The sequence below is a fragment of the Lissotriton vulgaris genome, chromosome 5, assembly GCF_964263255.1.
Source record: "Lissotriton vulgaris chromosome 5, aLisVul1.2, whole genome shotgun sequence".
NCBI classification, from domain to species: Eukaryota; Metazoa; Chordata; class Amphibia; order Caudata; family Salamandridae; genus Lissotriton; species Lissotriton vulgaris.
The window spans coordinates 109,404,672-109,426,884 of NC_141693.1; the positions used below are offsets into that span (position 1 = coordinate 109,404,672).

Here is a 22,213-nt window from a genome sequence, read left to right on the forward strand (position 1 = left end):
TGGTGATCTTGATGACTGCCTTCCAGTCTTCGCGCTTCAAGACCTTTCAACAGGATTTCTTATTCTTGGCTAGGTGTGGGTCCATATAACCTGTTCTGTTTTCTTTGGGGCTGCTCTTGGACCAAGACCTCTTGTCACCAATACTTAATCCACTTGTAGGTTGCTGAGGAGCTGCTACTGGACTCTCTCTTTGTACTCTCAGGTGTGCCTGTGGTCTTGGAATGTGCTAGGTTAGTGTAAGAATTGATGCACGGGCATTTTACTTTTGCATATATGTGGATGTTCTGCTGTTTTGAGAAGTTCCTGCTGTGCTTCTCTGACACGGTTTACTGTTAAGTCAGTAGTATCTGCAAACTGCATGTGCAACTTTCTCAAGTGTCATGGGGCTCTGGGTCTATCCAAGTACTGGGAGGTAGGCCATTCTGCTGTGTTTCTGGGCTAGTGGTGGATATTCAACGGCACCTTTATTAATTTTTCTGTTTTTTCAAGTTGTAGAGTTTGGTGACGTTATTGGTTTCTGCGGAGTGGAGTCCCTGTGCCACAACAGACAGAGGTAACATCTTCAGCCTGTAACTGGGCGGCAGGAGGTGGCCCTTCTCACCCCCTTACTGGGTGGAAAAGCGAGACCTGGGAGGTGGCATCCACAAACCTTAGCTAGTAGGTTCTAGTTTATCCACAGACCTCTTCTTGTCATCCTCCCTTTTTTCTTCCTTCAATGCTCTGCAGTCTCTTCTACTTTCCGCTCTCCTTACCTCTGGACGATGCTCCATGGTGCTAGTATCCCTACACTGACATTTCCAGGTCTCCTCTCCTTTTTCCCCCCATTGCCGTGCGAGACTGGTGGTAGGGGCTCTGTCTTCACAGGCAAAGTAGGCAGGGTAGCAGTAGGCTTCTTTGCAGTACTTTCACATGGTGATCCATCCATACATTTAGAAGTATTGGTTGCGCAGCCTCTAAAGGCGTGTTTATTTGCGAAATCTTTTAGAGCGCATGGCTACCCAACAGGCTTCCCAGCGCTAATAGGAAACATAAGAGATAACATACTGCTCAGGTAATCAATATACAAAAAAGTCCTAGATCCTGTCCACGAAGGAATGTTCATCAATGTATAGCAAACCTAATCTCATGTACTCAACTGTAGTACAAAAGAACGACAGGGAGAGGTCTTTTAAAATGGTCAGAGATGCAGAGGAGTGATGGCAACATGTAGTTGGCCTCAAAGAGGGAAAGGACCAAGAACAGCCAGAGAAAAACAGGAAAAAAATCTGTCAGGATCATTGGTGTTCCATCATTACACTTTACGTGTCCAGTGTCATCATCAGGGCTACCCAAAAACTATACTTCACCATACCAGCAAACAAGAGGAGGGTGGATAAAAGATATAGTTTAGCCCTCTTTGTAGAATTATTTTTACAAGAGAGTAGAATGAGAGAGTGAAACTCTTGAAAGATTAGTGCAGTGTGAAAAAAGAGAAAAAAATTATTTAAAAGTATACACATCGGAGACACCAATAGTACTAAATCGTGATCGGTTGTCTCAAGGATGTATTCCTGTCTTCTTCTGAATCGTTAAGGTCCTGAAGAAAGCTAGGGAATTATACCCAACGAGCTGAAACATGTCGACCATAAGAGCAGTGCCATATTTCAACTGCTCTTGATCTATTCTTTTCACTGTTTTTAGACAGGAATACATCCTTGAGAGAACCAATCACGATTTAGTACTATTGGTGTCTCCGATGTGTATCCTTTTTAAATCACTTTTTTCACTTTTTTCACACTGCACTAATCTTTCAAGAGAGTAAAAAAAACTCTACAAAGAGGGCTAAAATAGATCTTTTATCCACCCTCCTCTTGGTTGGAGGCATGGTGAAGTATAGTTTGTTGGCAGCCCAGATGATGACACTGGACATTTTAAGTGTAATGATGGGACATCAATGATCCTGACTGAGTTTTTTTTTCCTGTTTTTCTCTGGCTGTTCTTTGTCTATTACTTCTTGGAGGCCAACTACTTGTACTGCATCTCGGACCATTTTAAAAGACCTCTCCCTGTCGTTGTTTTGTACTACAGTTGAGTACATGAGATTAGGTTTGCTCATACATTGATGAACATTCCTTCGTGGACAGACTCTAGGACTTTTGTGTATATTGATTAATTGAAATAGGGGATTGAGTCCATGAATCTTTAAACTTATCCCTTCAGGCCCTCCTTGTGTGTTTTTTTTAAATTATTTTTTACTGCTCAGGTAAACAGAGGATTTTGTAATTGCTTTCTAAAACTGAGCAGATTACTATTGTCTCTTAGACTAATTGGGAGGGAATCCAAAGCTTAGGTGCCTGATAAGCAAAGGACCCCCCTCTGCTTCTGGACCTTTTTATTCTGAGAATAGCCAGAAGAAATTGACTATTTGAGCTTAAGTCATGTGCTTTATTATGGGGAACAAAAAATTGCCTCAAAATATGCGGTCACCGGGCATGCTTAACTTTGTGTACAACCCAGAGTTTTAAGTTCAATTCTCTTCCTTACTGGCAACCAATGAAGACTGGGAAGAGCTGGGCCCGCTGATTGCGATTTGGGAATGTTCAGCAAGGTTCCCACTGCAGCGTTCTGTATACCCTGCAACTTTCTGGTGACATATGTCATAGCTGCCCCGTCGCTGGGGCAGCTATGCGCATTACAAAATCGACAAATAAAACAAATAAATATGTAGAGCTGCCAAAAAAGAGTGAGTTGCCATAATGCAAGCGCAACAGATTTGTATAACTATTCTATGACTTGCAATAGGAAACAATTTAATTGTCTTCCTAAGAGCTCTTGGAATGCCAAAACCTTCATCCATTGACACTGTGGGCGTGATAGGTGCTGGCACACACTGGGCAGAGGTGTGTAATGCCTGAAATGTCTAAAAGGGTCTGAGGCCAGGAGGAGGCACCTCATGCATGCAGTCATGCTGGCTGTAAAGCTCTGGTCTCTTTAATAGCCATTTATGTGAGCCAATTACAGGACACAGGCACCAGCAGTGCATTTGGAGAGTGACCAATTAAGTGTGGCACTTTCCTTAGATTACCCTGGTCACCTGAGACAATAAGGCAGGTTTTGGATGTGTGAATGTGTGTAGGAAACTGGAATGCCCGGGTGTGGCGGAGAGAGGTCTTTCTGAATCTGTGCTATGGCTGAGCACCCAGTCGATCATGCACGATAGAGCCTAAAAGCAACAGCTGGTTTCTGTATGGAACCTCAAGCGTATCCTTGGCAGCTTACCCGGTATATGAACAGCAACACCAAAAACATTATAGTTATGAAACAAAACAGATGAAATACTAAAAATCTGATTTAGTTAAAAAGAAAATAATGTGTCACCAAAATAAATTCAATGTGCTGTAGGGATTAGCAGATATTTAAATACTAATTAGGATGCTTTTTGCATTGAAAGCAGTTTCTGGGACTGAAAGAAAAATATGCAAGTCCAGGTTCTAGCTGTGCTTCTCAAAAAGGCCAATAGGCGGTAGTACTGAATTTTGCCCTGAGGGCTGCAATACCAGCATACCCCCAGGGACTGTTTTAAGCAGTTCGGTTCATAAGAATTAGCTCTGCTTTAAAAGGAGTTGTACTTGCAGACACCGATGTCATGGTTTGAAAAGTATTGATTGGACACCAATGTCCAGTTTGTAACGCGCATCCTTTCCTGATGCTCCTAAAGTTCCCACTCATCAATGAGAGCTCTTTGAGCACCAGTCCAGTGTTTCAAGCCTGAAAATGCACAGCCATATGTCCATTTACCACTAGATTTGCTGAATTTCTCCAGGACATTGCAGCGGGCTATGTTCCTTAGACCGTGCTCCCCTGTCTTCCCAGCTCCTTAGTCCACAGCATTAGACACTCTTGGGTCAGCCACAAACCTTTTTTTCCTCCTTGTGAGATTATCAGGGGGTTGGAGGTCCAGGAAGGCTACTACTGGTGGGAGCAATCTGATATGTGGGCCAAAAGCATTTTTCCCCAGGCTGGAGAAGGTAGGATAAAAGTTATCAATGGGAAGCCAGTCAAGCAGCATATTTGGGCAAACCAGTTTATACGGATTTGAGAAGCTCCTCAGAAATCAGGTTTGTAACAAAAGTAATGTGTGATATATGTAAAACAAACATAAGGTCACAAAATCATTCTATTTTTCCTTATTTATAAAATGTTAAAGAAAATTGTGCTTCTAGTCATTTCATGAAAAGATTAGTAGAAAACATGCTTTTACAACAGTACAGCCTTGTACATTAATGGCTGATCTAGGTTTCGAAGAAATATTGGCCCTGATAAGGGGCTTCCTTTTAAACATGCAAATTGACACCTATTGCATGTTTTAAATCTTAAGACTACGAAGCTCATCCTTGCTGCTATAAACAGAGGCACAATGTTGGAGTTAATATTTTAATAGTAAAACCGGTTCATTTGAGATTTCAATCCTCTGGCCTGGCACGCGGTGTGTCTTGGCCATTTTTCAGCCTAAGGACTGAGGTTAGGTTCCGCATATTGGTGGGAAACCTTGCTATTGGATAATTCGAATGAATGCCAATTAAGTTAACCAAAAAGGTGAACAGAATAGGCACATGCATCGACAGTTGGTTAGCAGCCTCTCACTGTCCAGAGGTCCCACTTTTTAAAAAAAACAAAATGTTCCTACTCTGTGTCTAAACCCTTGTCCGGTACATAACCCAGATATCTGGGAGACCGTGACATCATTAACAAATTGAATATCAACCAATGGGGCATAATAAAATGTAATTAGGTATGTTGGACGCAGGCTCTCAGATGTATGAGAACCAATAGATCAAAAGCAATAACCCACGAGCAAAACCACTAAAACACCACCCAAAACAACTGCAAACATGAATAATGAAGGAAACTGAATACATTGCATTTCAAAGATTTGCATGCATGTCAAATGTGTTTCTGGTCACACTAGGTTGATTCTTTATAGGTTTTGTTAAGAGGGAGAATAAATCATTTATGTACATATACATTCTCAAAAATTGAAACCAATAAGATTATCCGAGTGTACTCAGCAGCTAGTATGGTGAAAGCATGTTCACCAAACATTCTGTGGTCAGACAGTTGGAGATTACTAATCCGATGTATTAATATGTAAATCATCGCACACGTCAAAAACAAGTGGACAATAGGGTTTAGTTTGAATTTATTTTATTTTGTAAATGTGAATTTTACAAAGCATCTTACAATGACTGATCACATCTTGAATGTTTTTAATGATATGAAAAAAAACAACTAGGAGCTCTCAATGGTTGGGATTTTTTAGTTGCTGATATATTGTGACAGCCATGGCTACAAAATAAGTCTTAACTATACATAGTAACAGCACATAAATATCAGTGGATGATGCACAATGGGAACACAAAAAAGCGAGCATCTTTCGTGTTGGAAACATAGCTCCGTGGTGCTGCCCGGACTGCGCGACAGCACACAAAAAAAGGTTAACAGTCGTGAGTTACAGTACTACTTCACACTCTAAACAGACTGGTTAAAACAACCTTGTACTTCTTATATCTCTCATTTTCAAACATTTAATCCAAAGGATTAATGTTCTATTTGAATCAAGTGCCATCCAAATGTTCAAGTCAAAAATATTTATACTTGCGTCTCTTTTTAGTCTGCTAAAAATAGTATTGCGTATTTTGGCTTTTTTCTTTACATAAAAATCACCATCATGTGCAAAATGCTTTAAATGGAAGAGATTGATCTAAACACTTTATTTTCCCATTTTAGAGTGCTTTAGACTTTATTCTTTCCTTCTTTTTAAGAAGGGAACCATTTAATTGTTTTTGGAATATATGTTGTAGGGCGATCCACCTCTCTGTTGACCTCGGCAAATAATATTTGAACAAAAGCTCCAATGGGAGCCCAGAAATACTTTCAAGTAAATTTTGAAGCGGAAAAAGGGCAATTAGGTTCAAGTTTACAGTCACAGGAAGCACAGAGTGGAGCCTCACTTTAGGATTGGTAGTGGGTCAATGGCCCTTCTTCACTTGTAGTAAAGCTGCCTAAAATAAAAGTAGTGTGTGTTTCATCAATTATCTGCTACACAATGAATGAGGTGTGTTCAAGCTCTCTCTAAGAAGACTCAATTCGCAGGTTTTTGATACCACGATAAATAGCCTGAAGGGCCGGTCTGCTGCCAGTCGTTCATAGTTCGGCTTACCATGTGACTTTATATCACCATTATCATGCTGGCCCTTCTCGGGCTGTCGATTAAAATCTAAAGCCTTAAACTAAAATCTCCTCAGTAACACCTGGTACACTGGTCCGCAGTGTGTAGAAGACTCTCTGAAAAAGGACTTTATCCATGTTTGAACTCACCATACTGTAATTTCTTGGATGTTATGTGACAGAGAGATTACTGAACAGAGGAATGGCCACGTGCAGACGGAGCAGTGGTCCAAGCAAATTGCCAGGCAGCATGGTGGCCGGCATTAAAGCTGCATGCCATTTCACCTTCTACTTGGCAATGGTACTGGTGGGTGTTTGACATTGGTAAAGAAGCAGAACAAAAGGGCACAAATAGTGGGCATCAGACAGGAGATACACTGTAACAATGATCTGCCCCAAAAAAGGTGCAACAATGCGATACTTTGCAAAGTTTTCCAATAGTGCATTCTGAAATCTCTATCTTCTCCAACCGCAACAAGGCTGGATGATCCGACATGAGGTTTAGTTCTGTAGTTCAGAAACTGTTGTAAAAGCACAAAGAAGCATAGTTCTCGGAGTCCATTTTAGTGTTTTATCCCATTAAAATCTAGGTCTCTCCTGTAACCACACTTTACCATGCTATCACTTTTGAACCAGAACGTCGGTCTCCCAGCAGAATTCTTGGCTCAGCAGTCTGTACCTCCTACTATTAAATAGTGGACAAGCAATCATGGATTTGAGCTAAAAATATATGGAAGAATATGAAGGACCTTGACTTGCTTCCTTCCTAGAAACGTAAAGTTCTGGCAGGGACAAGAATGTTTTCATGGCTAACACTGTAGACAGAAGAGGGGGAGGAAATAGTGAATACAAATAATCTATCTACAGGAATCTGAGGACACAAAGGAAGGAGATTAAATCTGCACTGCTCTACATTATTAAGGGGGAGTTGCAGGGTGCCGGTCCTTATCAAAAACAGACAGTAATATCCTATAATATAATGAATTTGAATAACAATTTGGTGTTAATATTGTGTTTTCATTTCCAGGAGTAAATCAAAACCAGGTGTCCGATTTTGGGGAAAAGGAGCTGGTTCCATGCCACATCTTACGGACAACCATTGGTCTATGTAAATCTTTCCCATTTATGTTAACTGTATGTTAATTAATCCCACGTGGCTATCTTTAAAACCAGTCATGGATCCAGTCCTACCAAACCATTGTTGGACATCTCTAATTTAAAGCCTGGGTGAATGAAGATAGACACCGTGGCACATTTTATACCCGTCAAATAATTTTTCTTTACTGTAACAAATTATGCATAGTAAGATTTCAAATTGACCATTTATTAGGGCTCCTTCAGTGTCATGAATAGGAGTAAGAGAGGGAAGAGTATATGTACAATGTGTACAAATACGTACATTAAAACTTTTTCGCTCAAGGCAGCCATTTTGCCTTCATGAAAAGTAGGTTTCAAGTAAACAGAGAGCTTCTCATTACACTAGCTATAATATATTCACATAAAAAAATAACGATAGCCGAGTAGGAACGTCTGGGTAATGTAAAGGGTTTTCATTGAAATAAGTGAAATTTAACCTAATTAAATACCCCACCTTCTTTTACCAAGAGGAGACACCAGCGGTAATCTCAATATCTGAGAACATGTGATGAAGCCCAGGCGTGGCAGTGCGCTATACCCTCATCAATACCTGGGGACTTGAGATCTTTCTTGGATTTTACCCCGCGGAATTTGATAAAGTTTGTTCTCAAACCTGCAGCTCACAATATGGGACACTCCTGGGTAGCTCATAAATTGCATGTGCATTCACGCCTTTGTGAAGAGAGACATTTTGGAAGCTTGCACAGTTGCGTCTCTGTACAGATCTGAAATCTTCGGGCAACCAGGTCCACCACTGTACTACATACAGTGCTATACGACGTATTATCGCCTCTCTTGGAATAATGTGTTTCCTCAAGGTAGCGAACATGTGCCCTCACATGAGGTGACATTGCTGTTCTTGTCACTGTGATTATGTTAATCTACCTAATATCATGAAAGATGTAGAGATCTGTGACTCGTTAATAAAAAGGAAATCACTTTTCCTTTCACTCTTATTATCCATGCGATCCCAATTTGAGATGCCTTTACAGGCACCATCTATGTTTTCACCTTTCAACATATGGGTTTTCAATAATAAGAGACTACTACTTTCCACATTGCCCTAGTTACCAAAATATCTGTAACCCTAGAAAATAGTTTGGTGTTCATGGTACTCTTGATATTTTTTCTCTTGACACTTGATATGTCTTGCTATATAGCCACATTTAACAACCCATGCCAGACCTTTGGCTGTATTGAGAGGAGATGAAAGATTTCAGAAACTTTTAGCATCAATTTCTTCTAAGTTCAACAGCAGACAAAGAAGAAAACATTTGTTTCACCCTTCCTGTTGATACAATTATTTATATTTTTGGTGTTTTTGTGAATTTCTAAAGGGGGTAGAGGCATTACATGATGATGCCAGAGCTACAACTATTATATAGTCTGTGGTATCTCCCCCCCCCCAAAGAAAATCTATATATATTGAGGATGAAGAGGATCGAAGTAACATTTCAATAGAATTTAAATATACTCCTACCAGTTTCAAACATAGAAGTTGGACTGTGTTCGCCATATCCTTCAGCTTCATAATTAGTTGAAGCGCAGTACTATAAATTGGGAGAGTACAGAAAAGACCACGCTGCCCTCACCAAAGAAATGCGGCTCCAGTGCAACTAGAAGTACTGCGCATTGACGTACGTTTTGTGGTTCAGTTACAAGGAAGAGAAGACTTCATCGCCCTTCTCTAATTTTTATGTACTTTTCAAGCTCAATTTTTTCTTAGACTTTCAAAAGGTGCTTCTTCGAACATACATATTGCTGACATCAAGCATGAGCATAAGGTGCAATCACATAGAAACTAATACACACAATACTTTGCTGCCAGACCTCAAATGAATGCAGTCCCTCCTTCATTCACATTGTACAGCAGATCAAATATTTGAATTAAATATAGTTGTAAACAACGAAATTATACTTTTCGTAATCGGTTCTCACTGGAAAAGGATCAAAAAGTTCTAAGGCACTCAGGAAAGCCTCATACAATCAACAGACTGCTTCTTGTTTCACCTTACATTCGGCATTTTGGGGAGCACAATACCCCCCCTATGCAAATGTGCATAATTGTCGTTCAGGTACATTATTAAACAGGTCATCATTATGCCTCTAAACATAGGAAACATTAGTGCAAATTGCTCTACCTCATCTAACTGATAAGGAAAAGCCCTCATACCATTCACATTTTTAAAGTTCACCTACAAACCTTGCCTTCCTAGTCCAACAAATAAAAAGTAAGAAAAAGGGGGAGAGGGAAACCATACCTAGGAAGTCATGTAATGTATAAAAAATATAATCTATGATCACCGTGCAAAGGGACTGTCTTCGTCTATGATCTGTCATTAGCCATATCAAATAATTTAAACAAAAATGCCATGCCATCCTTCCCACGGCCCGCCACTTCTGAAGGATGACATGCGACAACTTATCAATCCGTTTCCTTTCTTACTTCAGAAATCGTATTCTCTTTACCATTAAAGCAGATTGGTCCAATGAGATCTGATAAAGTGCTTTACAAAGCCATATCCCAAAAATGTAACAAAAGATGTGATCAAAAAAAGGCTCGGTTCCTAGCAGATGTTATCACACTAATTTACGCACAAAATTATTACCACACCACTTTCATTAGGCCTCTAGATTTTTAGTTTCCGCCAAACAAGTTTTTTGTCCTGCCCTTACCGACCAATACATTTCGAGGGTAAGTAAAAGACAGAAGATTGTTTGGTTCTTTGAGTTTTTTCTGGGTCTTAGTCTCAAGGATTTGTTCAATCATTAGTATGAGTTACTCTGGACTTAGGTGTGGTTGACCCCTGAATTGTTACAGGAAACACGCTTTGTGAATTGGCTCTTTAAATCTAAACAGCTGCCAGCCAGCACTCTATTGCTCCAATAAATCCCAGCAAACTCTATAATTCATGCCTGGTCATTTTAGACTTGCATCCATTCCATTTCTTTTAATCTTCTCTGCTCTAATGAGTTGACACACACTTAGCCAGATCGCAGGTCGGTAATACTTTCAACTCTGACCATGTTAAGTCCATCATTTTGGTCCCTACAGACATTGGACAAGATTCAATTACTCACTGTGTTTTGCTCAGGGCAATACATCTTGAACGTTCCAACACAAAAAAACAAATCTCTCACAAGGTGCAAATATTTTCTATAGATTCTCTCGGCGTTCTTTTCTACGGTAAAGCTCTGAGCAAAGGCACTTTTGAAGGAATTCTAGCTAGCGCCATCTACTTAGTTCTACCTTGCATTTGTTTCTAGGAATAGAAAAAAATTCTCAAGCTAGTAAGGCAATACTTTTGCCCAGTACTTTGTCTTCTGAATGGAATACTATCCAGAAGTAGGTTCAATTCACACAAAATAATAGAACGCATAAGAGGCAACGCTGCCTCCAAGGTGACCACCAATGACTGGCTTCTTTCTGCTTGCAAGCACAATGCAATCTCTTAAGGAACAAAGCAGCAGGACACAACGCAAGTCTCCAGGGTAACCTTACTTTCTCATTCATACTTCTCTCCAAGTGCCACAAGGTGAATACTAAGCATTGGTAAAGCGCATGATTGACAAGCAGTGTGTAGTGCAACAAACAGTTCATGCACAGGTCATACAGAATGCATTATCCTAGGAAAGACTTGCTGTCTTGAGGTTGAGAAGGCTTTTGTACAGTAGACTGACATTTCCTCAGTGGATCTTTCTACGGCTTCTTGCTTGGTGTCACACCACACGCTCCGTTTCTTTGTACAAAGACTTCAAAGGTTAGTTCTAGCATTAGTTACTCACCAACCAGCCACCACCTAACTGATGAGGTCTGCTCTCGAGAGACACTCACAAAATGCACTGCCTGATGCATTTAACCACCTGGACCAATGACGAGCAGGTGAAAAATGTCTCTGACATTCAAGGCATCTTTGGCAATACATCACTTACCCATCCATTTTATGGACACCATCTCAGGCCACTTTGAACAAGCACTAAACCACCCAAGGAAAGAACTCACTTTGTGCTACAGAAAAACAATTTATCCCATCAGTTGATTTCTTCCTGAAGGAAACAGCAGAGAACAGGACTTTCCTAATACGTTATTTTTGTTCCCAGCGCCATGTGGGTGAAACAATTAAACTTGTTCCGCTGCAAAGGTGAAATAAAAAGAAAAGCGGTCCTTTGTTCATCAATAACATTTTTGCTCAAACTAAAGAAAGTCTCTTTCTTTGTAAGCAACAATTAAACTTATTGTATATAAAGCGGCTATTAAACCATAGCTTTTTCAGCTACTGCGCGTGGTGTGGTGGTGGTGGTGTTTGCAGTGACGGTGGAGGTGAAGTAGCCTTCATCTTATAGACTAACTTAAGTATATCAAAAAGAAGCCCATTTACTTTTTTTTAAATAGGTCTTAGATGACCTAATCATTTACAATATAATGAATGCAATCATTTCCTTCATAAATTTTAAATACAAGCAGAATAAAAATCACATTGTTGTCAGGCAACGGTAGCAGTTCAGTAGGTAAGTGGCTTGATCACATTATTGTATTAGTAATGCATGCAAGCAGCTTCAGTATTACAGATCCCTTTTAGGTGACAAACATGGGTTTCTCCTCCTCTTCCTTTATAAAGTCCCTCCGTAAGCACCATCTTGTCTCCTCGCTGGTGTTTCTGGTCTGCTAGCAGAGCCAGATTCTTGTTCGAAAGGTGGCGGAGTGCTTTGGGGGTCCGAAGCCGGTGGGTCGGTGCCGGGTGCCTCTTGTATAACAGAGCCAGCTCCTTCCGCCTCCTCGCTCTGCTCAAAAGACTGGTTTGAGCCATTGCTCAGATCCACATTTGCCGAATTAGTTCTCATCGGCACTATAGTTCCGGAATCATTCCTTCTTTCTGCATAGATGCGCTGCTCAAAGACCTGAGCAGGCGTGGGCAAGAAGCCAGACTCCAACGGGATGCCTGTGGCAGTGGAGCCCATGACTGTGCGGTACATCTCCACCCCATCTGGTAACATGGATTTGATCTTCGGAAGCCAACGCTTACGGACTCTGCGGGCGTTGGTACACATGTCTGCCGCAATCACATTCATCTCACTCTCCTTAAAGCTTGGTGCAAAATTTTGACAATATACTGCAAAAAGAGAAGATTTTAGAAAATGAATTCTTGTTCCCAAACCAGTGCATGACAGAGATATCTAAACACAGTTACGAATGCCAACTCACTTGATTTAAAATAAATGTGTGTATACACACACACACACACACACACACACACACACACACACACATCTATATATGTACACATGTGACCAAGACCCTGTGTGAAGTCGAAACGCGTCTTTTGTGACTGCTAAACACTTTTAGCAATTTTGAACCGGGGCGACAAGATTTTTCTTGCATATATATATATTTACACACACACAGTGACCTTGTCAAATCTTAAAGCATTCATTACAAGCCCAAATACTTTGCATTTTAGGTTATAGAATGTATCTGCTCTAAGTTTCACAAGATTTAACACCAACTTTTCATGACACAGGCGTTTATCTCGGTCTACACCAGTATCACGTATCGCCTGTCCAGTATCGGGAGGTCGAATCGGATCAATGGAGCTCAATTCCAAAGAGAATTAATGGATTCAAACATTCCCGGTGTTACATCTAAAGTCTCCAAAATGTGCTAGTGGTAAACAGAAGTTACATTTGAAATAACGGATCCCTAGGATATCAGACTTTCCTTGTTACCAGGAGAACAAGGACTAGCAGCCGACAGCACCAGATGTTAGAGACTGCAAAATCAACCTGAGGTCCAAGTGTGGCAGAATATGGATAGGCAGGGGAGCCCCTCCTTTGTACCTAGAAGAGGGCCCTCTAGGTCCCCACTCCTCTTGCATCAACTTTGGTCCATTAATACTAAATTGTTTAATATTTAACACTTGTTGTCGGTGCTTTGTGCACACACACGATAGATTGCGCTATAGGAGTGTAATAATAATGAATTAATAAGTAAATTGTAATTACTAAGAGGACTGATGTAGTTGATATGTCTGGTGATTTGACTCATGGACACTCCCAGTGTAAACATTAGAATCATCATCGCTCAGAGGGAAAATGGGGGGGATGGGGGGCATCTGGGAGTGTTTTTTTCAGTTCAGCACAATAGCTCTATTGGCCAACAGGAGAGAGACATCTTGGAATTTTAAATCACCTATCAGAGTCAGCATTTACAAACTCCATTACGTTTAACTGAATGTATCAGAATCATAAGTTACGGTAAAAAACAGGGATATTCCAATATTTTGACCCATTCTGTGTCATTGAAGGTCCCTCTCGTCCTTCATTCTATCTAATTTAATTCTAGTATGAGCCTGAATACCCCATACAGAGACAGCTAGTGTACACAGATTGGACCAGGGAGTATGTGGGAGGCTCAGTGCCACTAATAGCCCTGAGTGTCCACAGAGCTGTTCCCAGTTTCATATGTCCCAGGTCCTGACCCGAATGCAAGCTGTATTGTTCCACCAGCACTGTGAAGGGGGATTAAAGATCCCTCCTGGACCTGGCTTTAATCCTTTGTCTCTTGGTTCCAAAATTCCCTTCACGACTCCCGGGTTGCAATTCTTGAGATAAAAAGATTCTCAGCCATTTTGTGGCCATGTTCATGCGGATTGGCGTTACCCGTGCAATTCCTTTAACTGGAGTTAAATTCATTAGTATTATTGTTCTTGGGTATTAAAAAGTTTCATACAAGAATCCGTAGGGGAAGAGAGGCAAAAAACTGATTTGAAATTGCATCCTTCCATTCTATTTTGCTGCTCAGAGCGCTGAACTACCTGAAATGATTTTTTAAAATGTTTTATATTTATATTTTTCCCTATTTATTTTATATACTCGATACACATCCTAGTTTTACCTTTGTGGAGCGAAGGAGCCCTTTACACCGAACATTTGTCTAGTAACAAAAGCATTTCAGCATTACAAAGTGATGTCCGTGGTATAGCTGAGACAGGATGAGAGCCACCGTAATGTGGCATTGGGTGGGAAGGGAAGACTCACAGCAACATGAATTTGCGATAATGTTGCAAAGGGCACACTACAAACACACTGTTATTGCAAGCATAACACAAACGTATGGTTCCGTGGTCCTAATCAGAAGAAATCCATCCCCAAATTTTCTTTAAAATAAATACTTGTGAAGATGAACAGCAGCCTCTGTGAAGGAGTCACATGCGACTTCGGGTCATTGACCGCGACCCCCAAAGATTTCAAGAAGTTCACCGTAGACTGTGAGGTGGGCTACAACTGCCTGTGGAAAGTGCACCTACAACAGCCAGTCGCTGAGGTAGAGGAAACGTGGTATTCCCAACCCCTCAAGGTGTGCTGTGACCTCAGCAATGCTGGTGAGACCAAAGGGGAGCAATGCAAAGTGAAAACGATCCCGGCTGCCTCTACCTTCAACAACTGTGGGACTGCAGGACAGGTGTGTGATAATCCGGGACAGGTGTGTGATAATCCGCATCCTGCCGATCCAAGGACACCATCCAGTCCTCCATGTCCACAGCAGCCTAGATCTGAGCAAGCAGAAGCATTTTGAATTAATCCTTCTGCAGAAGACATCCAAAGGGCAAAGGTCCAAAATAAGCCAGAGGTGTTCACCCTCAAGAGAAACAGCCCTTTCCTCTTTCTCAGTTCAGATCCCTTTAGAAAGTATCACTCACACCTTTCATAACAGAATAGAGAGGTACTCCTCCGAAAGTACTTTGAATGCGGGAGAAAGATTTGGTACAACTAAAAGAAAGGGAAGGACATAGCCATGATGAACGACCCATCTGTTGGACGCGATGGATCACCGCCTAGGAAGGAAAAACTGAATCCTGATCCAACATGGGTGGGCTCCTCTAAGGGTAAACTAAAGCAGCTCAGTGGTTGCGGATGCAGGGGAGGAGGAAGGGGACAGAGGACTGGTGCCCCTGCTAGCCTGTATGTTGCTTGTCAGACCCATGTCCCCAGCCATGAAAGGACAGATGTAGCTGCAGTAATGTTTGGGGTAGCTGGCACTGCTATGCACCAGGCCCCTGGAGTAACTTCTGAATTTTCTAAGCTGACAGGCAAACTAGCAGGGGTCAAAAGACCCAAGAAGCACGCCCCAGCTCTACTGTCCTTAAAACACTCCAGGCAGAATCTGCTTTCATAGCAAAAATATAAGACTAATCAAAGGACATTTCCATGAGACAGGCTTGAACATCTCCAGAAAATCCTGTGGAATGCACCTACGCATGGTGGTGGTGGACCACAATACTGGTGCCAACCAGTACCACTTTTCCCATTGGACCACTACTGCAACTCTTCCTTTGGTACTCCACAGGGCAAGTCAACCCCTGTGTCAGGGGAGGTACTGGGACTACAGGCCTGTTGCAAGACAATGTAAAAATGGTCAGCGTCATAATGAGGAGGGAGACCAACATCCCCCTCCCCACAAACATCCTCCCCCTTCTGGTGGTGTGCTTTGCTCAGAATCAGTTTTACATATAAAGGGTAAACCCAATGTTACTGGGAATTGGGTAGATAATAGTACAATAGATAGTGGCCCCAGTATTTAAGGACTAACTAAGCTTGAGACAAATTAGAAAAATAAACACATAATAATATTCTGTAACAAAGACTTTCAAAAGCAAATGTTATTTAATCACATTGCTGCACAAAATGTACTTGGCATTTAGAAATTAGATAATACTATCATATATACAAAACGGTGCCCAACAGGACAGAGAAGTAAGGGGGATGGGTAAGTGATTTGAAGTGAGGATACGTGATCATAGGAGAAACATGGATATATGGGTGAATTCATACATCAATTAAAGGAACCAGATCAGACTTTCCACATCAAGGCAATTATATATGATTTTTTATATACAATATATATATATTGCCAAACCCATTTAACGAAACACAATAAATAGTCTCTGTTTCCAGGGTTAGCACTAAGCAAAAAAAAAGTAATGTCGACGTTTCGACTCCAGAATTTCGACGTAGTTTGGTTGGCACCTTACAACGGGGTCTTCATCAGGACAAAGAGGGGATAAGGAGGGCACCTAATGTAAGAATATAAAAGAAGAATCGTATGGGGGAAGAATTCATATTGCTTTGCAAAATCGAACTAAATAGTTTCCCTATGTATTTACCGGACTTCTTCAATGAAGACTCTAATGAAGATATAGGGCCAAGTTGCTCCTATGTGGAGAGTGCGACAAAACACCTAAAGGATACATATAGGTAGTTGTTGGAGCGCAACAGTCGCCCAAGTACATATATTGCTACTAAGTGAATAGGTCCGTAAGAGACAGGCTGACAATGTGAAGCCCTTTCCTTGGATTAGAGTGGTGGGAAGGGGTTGAGTCCCACTTCGCTTTTTTATGTTACGTTTTAGACTTACCGAATGACTCCGACCGTAAGGTTGGGGAGCGAGAACAAGTCCACACCCTGGAGCAGGACTTATGGGAGTGCTTCAACTTCTTATGTTCAGCGACATACAGCTTCACTTCTTGATCTCAGATCGACTTTGAGTGCATAAGAGAGACACTTATTGCATGACTTAGAGTTGTGTCCTGAGCGCAAACACCAGGGACACACTTCATGCAGGTCCATGACCAACATCTGTTTTCTAGTCACAGTTGCTTAAAACCAGCAGCTTTAGGAGAAGACCCTGTTTCCTATCGGACAGGATTTCATGTTTTAGAAGCCGTCATAGGCTAACGAATTTGGGAGTGGAGCTCCAGATCCATGATAGAAGATGCAGAAAGAAAGGAACTGACATCAGCATGCAGGAGCAGCGTTTACCTCTGGTACGGTATAGAGCCAGCATGGGGCTGCGCGGTGTGACCCAGTGGTGCATGGGAGCATTGCTGGAAAAAGTTTCCAGATACAAATTGACGCCTGTGTAAAATTCTACGGTGATGATTCTGCAGGTAGAAATATCCATCAGAAGAGCACAAGGGATGAAGGAGAGGGAGTAGAGGTATAATTATAAGGAGTGGTGGTGAAACGTTAATTAAGAGGTCATTTCTGTGCCATAAAGTACTTTTCCTCTAGTAGACCAAATATCTATTTTATAATGACTCGAACTCTCCTTATCAAAGGCTGGTTCTGTGCCTGTCACCCAGAACATTTCCTGTAGCTAGTGTGGAACTTTTATCTCTTTCCAGCATACGGCTATCCGGCGGCATGCAACATATGCTGCTACAGACCTTAACCACTGAGCTGCCAAAGTGTTGTTCTGAGTCTCAGGCTCCATTCTTAACACCGCCCTCTCTTATGTCAATAGAAATGTTATCACCATGACCAGCAATCTGGGCAGTACACTTTCATTCATAAATTGGTCCTATAAGTAATGGATAAGTGATCCAACTTTGCATAGATCTGTTAATGGGACATTTTTGTCATCTGGATGCACCGGTGATGCCTAATTTTCTCTATTGGAATTTGTTCTGCATGTGTCAAATGGAGTCTACAAAGCCTAGTGGTGACAAATACAGCCTCTCTTCATCTGCAGTACAGGGACTTTTAGATTCCCCATAAAACTTCATCTAGCGTAACCGTTGGGTATCCCACATGTTAACTAACGCCCTGTCACTTTTGTCCTGTATTAACTTCAGTTTCATCTTTTAAAGAACTAGGAATCAAACTTGACCAGAAGTCCAATGGGTGAATCCAATAGCACATCCTCCTCCAAAATTCCTAACTATGTCCCGACATTGATTTGGAGGCAAAAGCTTCTAAACTCCGGCGTAGGGAGATCGTGCCAAATAAAGTTATCCAGTCTTCCCTCAATAGCTTAAAAAAGTGGCAAACGTAGTTATAGGCAAAAGTAGTTATAATGGGAGATGCTGGAAGTTTTTTGGATTCGCCTACCCTTTAATAGATATTAATAGATCTAGCTGGAGTCGGATTCAAGAGTACTGTATTTTTTAACAATTTACTGTGGTGATTACCATCCCTTTCAAATCTGAAGGGACAACTACCCCAAATATCTCACTCTAGCAGTTACACGGATTATCTGCCCCCACCAGCTCACGGTTTAAGATGATGATAGTTACGCACTCAGGTCAACTAGATAAAATAAGCATGTTAACAAGAAGAACTGTCCAAGTACACTGCATGATGCAACCCTAAATTGGCACTTGCTGGCTGTATGATATGCCAAGCAGGTATCAGCATTCCACCCATCAAGGAATCACTAAACTGAAGTGCGAGTAGGTAACAATTACAACAAACGACTGAGGCAGTACGCAAGGTGTTGAACTGTTGTAAATAAGTGATCCTTACACTTCACTGCATTGAGTACCCGGCTGTCCAGTGGCTTGCGACTGGGGTCACTGGTGGACGATCGGATTCCGGTCCCACAGCTGTTTGCAAGCGTGTTCCTGCGAAAGACACAAAATCTCACTTAATTAGGCTTCACTAAAGAAAAATTACACACCTTCATAGAAACTGTGCCTCTTGTCAAAGCTATCTGCTCTATATGTGTATCATTTTTGTGCGCACAATTCTGTTTCTAAGACAAGTGAGCTATTGTCTGATGGGTGGAGGGGGAGAGGGGTAGGAACAGCAACAATTTTAGCCTTTGTTTTAAAGTCTGGGAGAATGAGTTGGGGGGGGGGGGGGGGAAATTTTATATTTTGAGGGTGTAAATCCTGTTCCTGTTTCAGAGAAGGAACATGTTAGTGTCCAAGCGAGTTGAATGACTTGCCACAAATCTTCTATTCACTCTTTCCCCGGTAAATATTTGTTAACAGCAGCCACACATTACTGATTCTAGGACTACCCCCTGCGCCCGACATCTCCAGCACTCTTCTTGAAATTCACTGAAATAACCCAGGTCTTTAAGAGGAGGTAAGACATTTTTCCCCACTTATCAGTCCTTTTTTTTTCTAAATACATTTTATTGATCAAATACATTGGTATTTACATCTTCCTAATACACTATTACAGTAGGCATACAAGAGGGACCCCTTACACCCAAGCGCGTCTCAATCTCTGAAGCCCCCGGGGAAGGAAGCTGGAGTGTCTCAATTCCATCCTGTACCAATTGTCCCAGTCTTAAATAGGAGGGGGGGAGATGCTCATATCCCGCCCTCTATCGCTGGTTCTATGTCGCCCGCTCCATCCCCATATTTGGTCCCTGCAGCACGGCAGGGCTAGTAATCCCAGAAGACCAACACCTCTGTATAGGAGCCGTCATGGGCAGGTATGGTAGTGGTGTAAAGCCAAACGGTTGTGGGCATGCCCTTCTGTTTTTCAGTTGTGTATTATGCTACTCATCGTACCTCACTGCTGGAGCTTTGACTCCCTGTATGGAGCCTGGGATTTCCCTCCTCTACGCCCTTGAGGGCCGGCAGTAAGTCCTCCCAAGCCCTAGCAAAGTCACGGGCCGTATTCCTTATTTATCTGTACTTCGTGAGCACTGGAGAGATGGGACTACTGTGCAGACTGACGACCAGCAACTATTTACAGGATCTTTTTGCTCTATTGCTGACCCACTGCAGCGTTGTAGCAACTGGTATAAATATGAGTAAGCCGTGGAGTTCCACATTATCTACTCACTTACTCCTCTCAAGCAAACACACAAGTGGCCTTTAATGCGTGTGCAAATATATGCAATTAAACGCATACAAAATATCGCGATTCTAAATGATGGCCAACCAGCTGCTAATGTCAAGCTTAAGTGCATTGCACAAGCACCCTGAGCATGAAGGACACCTCGCTGTTAATACTACCTGGGAGCAGGAGAGCTGGACTGTGGACGGAGTTCATACTCTGGGACAGGCCGCCGACATTGAGAGCGGGTGCAAGAAACTGGATCAGATCTGTTCATGTGAGGCTGGAGGTTGAATTGAGGAGCAGAGAGTGAACGTGTCTGAGCACTAAGGGTCTTGGGGCCAGATGAGTGAGAGGCTGCTGACTGGTGCTTCTTAATACCAGTCAACACAACCAGGTGTACACATGATGTGCTGGGGGGGGGGGGATAAATGGTCCTTGCTCGATGGGTGACGGCAGCCTACCAGCTGTCGCCGGGCATGGATGGATTCTCTAAATAAATAATCAGCCTGGGCCATTAATGTCCCTTCTTCCCAGTAGTTGTCTCAAGAGTAAGAAGTGCCCATTGTTAAATAAGTACATCAGGGGTCTTCAGCCATGGCCTCAATAAAAGCAGGATGGAAGAGAAGACCCTAAATACAGGCGCCACTCTCACACCCATCACAGACTAGCAGTCCTGCACTACCAGCAGGACTATCGCCAGTGACCAGTCGCACTCTACCTAAGCAATGTGTGAGGGTCTCGCGTTACTGACTGCACTCCCACACTAGTCAGAGAAGCAGTCACATATTACCAGAAGCACGCTCACACCCATCAGAGACTAGCATTTATGCATTATTAGCACTTGCAACCCTCAAAGAGGAGCAGTCTGACACTACTGCCAGCACACAGTCGCATATGCTACACAGACTCGCAGTAACACACTACCCAGAGCACTCTTGCACCTCTCACAGGGTAGGAGTTGTCAAGTTACTGACAACACTCTCACAGACTAGCAGTTTATCACTAACGGAAGTACTATTCCACCCCTCAAAGGCTAGCCATCACACACTGTCTGAAGCACACCCACATTAGCAGCAAAGCCAAAAACTTTGACTGATACCTGTAAGTGTCTCTTCACTGACTGGTGAGTTTGGTAGTGTAATATTGAGGATGGATGAATGCTAGGATGAGTAAATCAGAGGGTGAGCCCCTAAATACAGAAGTGCAAGGCGGAGCGACTAAGTACATGGACAATGATTAGGTGCATGAATGTATGGATGAGTGACTGTGGATAAATTACTTATAAGCTAGACATGGTGGTTTTGCCAATGCTTGTTTTGTGTAATAATCTTGGCTCAAAAATACAAGAGTTTACATGAATGCAAAAAGTAACAAGTATGTAAATGAGTAACAAGTGTGGAATCATCAAGATTGAGGTTCAGTGTAAGATAGAGGATTGTTAAGGATGATCACAGTGGACTTTATGTCAATCCAGAAGAGGACATTGAGGGGTGCAGTGTGCACACAACGGGTACAGGAAAGAGCCACAACAACTCAGAGATACTGCTTCACTGACCTGCAGAGACAATGATAGATAGATAGATAGATAGATAGATAGATAGATAGATAGATAGATAGATAGATAGATAGATACACACAATTTACTGAGCTGCAGAAATAATGCTCCTGGGCAAGGCGGCAGACCCTAAGTACTGGAATATTTCATTAATTCCTTTTCAGAACGGCTTGTACAGCAGATGGTTTTTACCCAGCACACTTGGGATACCTACCGATCAAAGAAGGTGGCCAGAAGCCGCCGCAGGAGAACCTTATGTTTGACGCCGGCACAAAGGTGGCAGTTCATGAGCTGCCCTCGAGTGATGTAAACAGCCGAACCTGGAAGAGACAATAACAATTGTTAGCTTTCAATGGCTGTGGCCCTGCACCCTGATGTCTGGCTAAGGTCTAAGCCACTGAAAGGAATCAGGACCTGATACAAGGCCATGTAATGCAGGAGAAGCATCATAGAGTGATGACAACTGCTGCCACTAGAGGGCAGTGTGTAGTGCCTGAGATAAACTCCACTTTGTTCGCCTCTTTTGAAAGCAGGGATGAGTCTTTTGCTAGTGTTGGGAGAAGTATACTTATGCCTATGGTTCTCTACACGTCCAAGCCTCAAGTTGAAAGGGATCGAAGGCCGTATGATCGCACTTCCAGTAATGCCATCAGAGGGCAATAGGCCAGTGACGTCACTTCCTCAATTCATTTTCGTGCAACCAGGTCTTTACACGAGTGAGGTTTCTCAAAACATTCC

General features: G+C 42.2%; 1 protein-coding gene across 6 annotated transcripts in view; it reads right to left on the reverse strand.

Annotated features, from left to right (window-relative positions):
* Positions 1-5,167: 5,167 nt before the first annotated feature.
* NACC2 (NACC family member 2) overlaps positions 5,168-22,213 on the reverse strand; it is a 388,129-nt gene continuing 371,083 nt past the window's right edge. For all 6 annotated transcript variants that reach the window (XM_086921006.1, XM_086921005.1, XM_086921004.1 and 3 more), the window contains 3 exons: positions 21,690-21,795; positions 18,646-18,743; positions 5,168-12,455 (listed from right to left, as the gene is read on the reverse strand). In XM_086921006.1, coding sequence (XP_086777132.1) covers positions 11,956-12,455; positions 18,646-18,743; positions 21,690-21,795 — 704 coding nt within the window. In that variant the 3' untranslated portion in view covers positions 5,168-11,955. The remainder of the gene's footprint in view (positions 12,456-18,645; positions 18,744-21,689; positions 21,796-22,213) is intronic.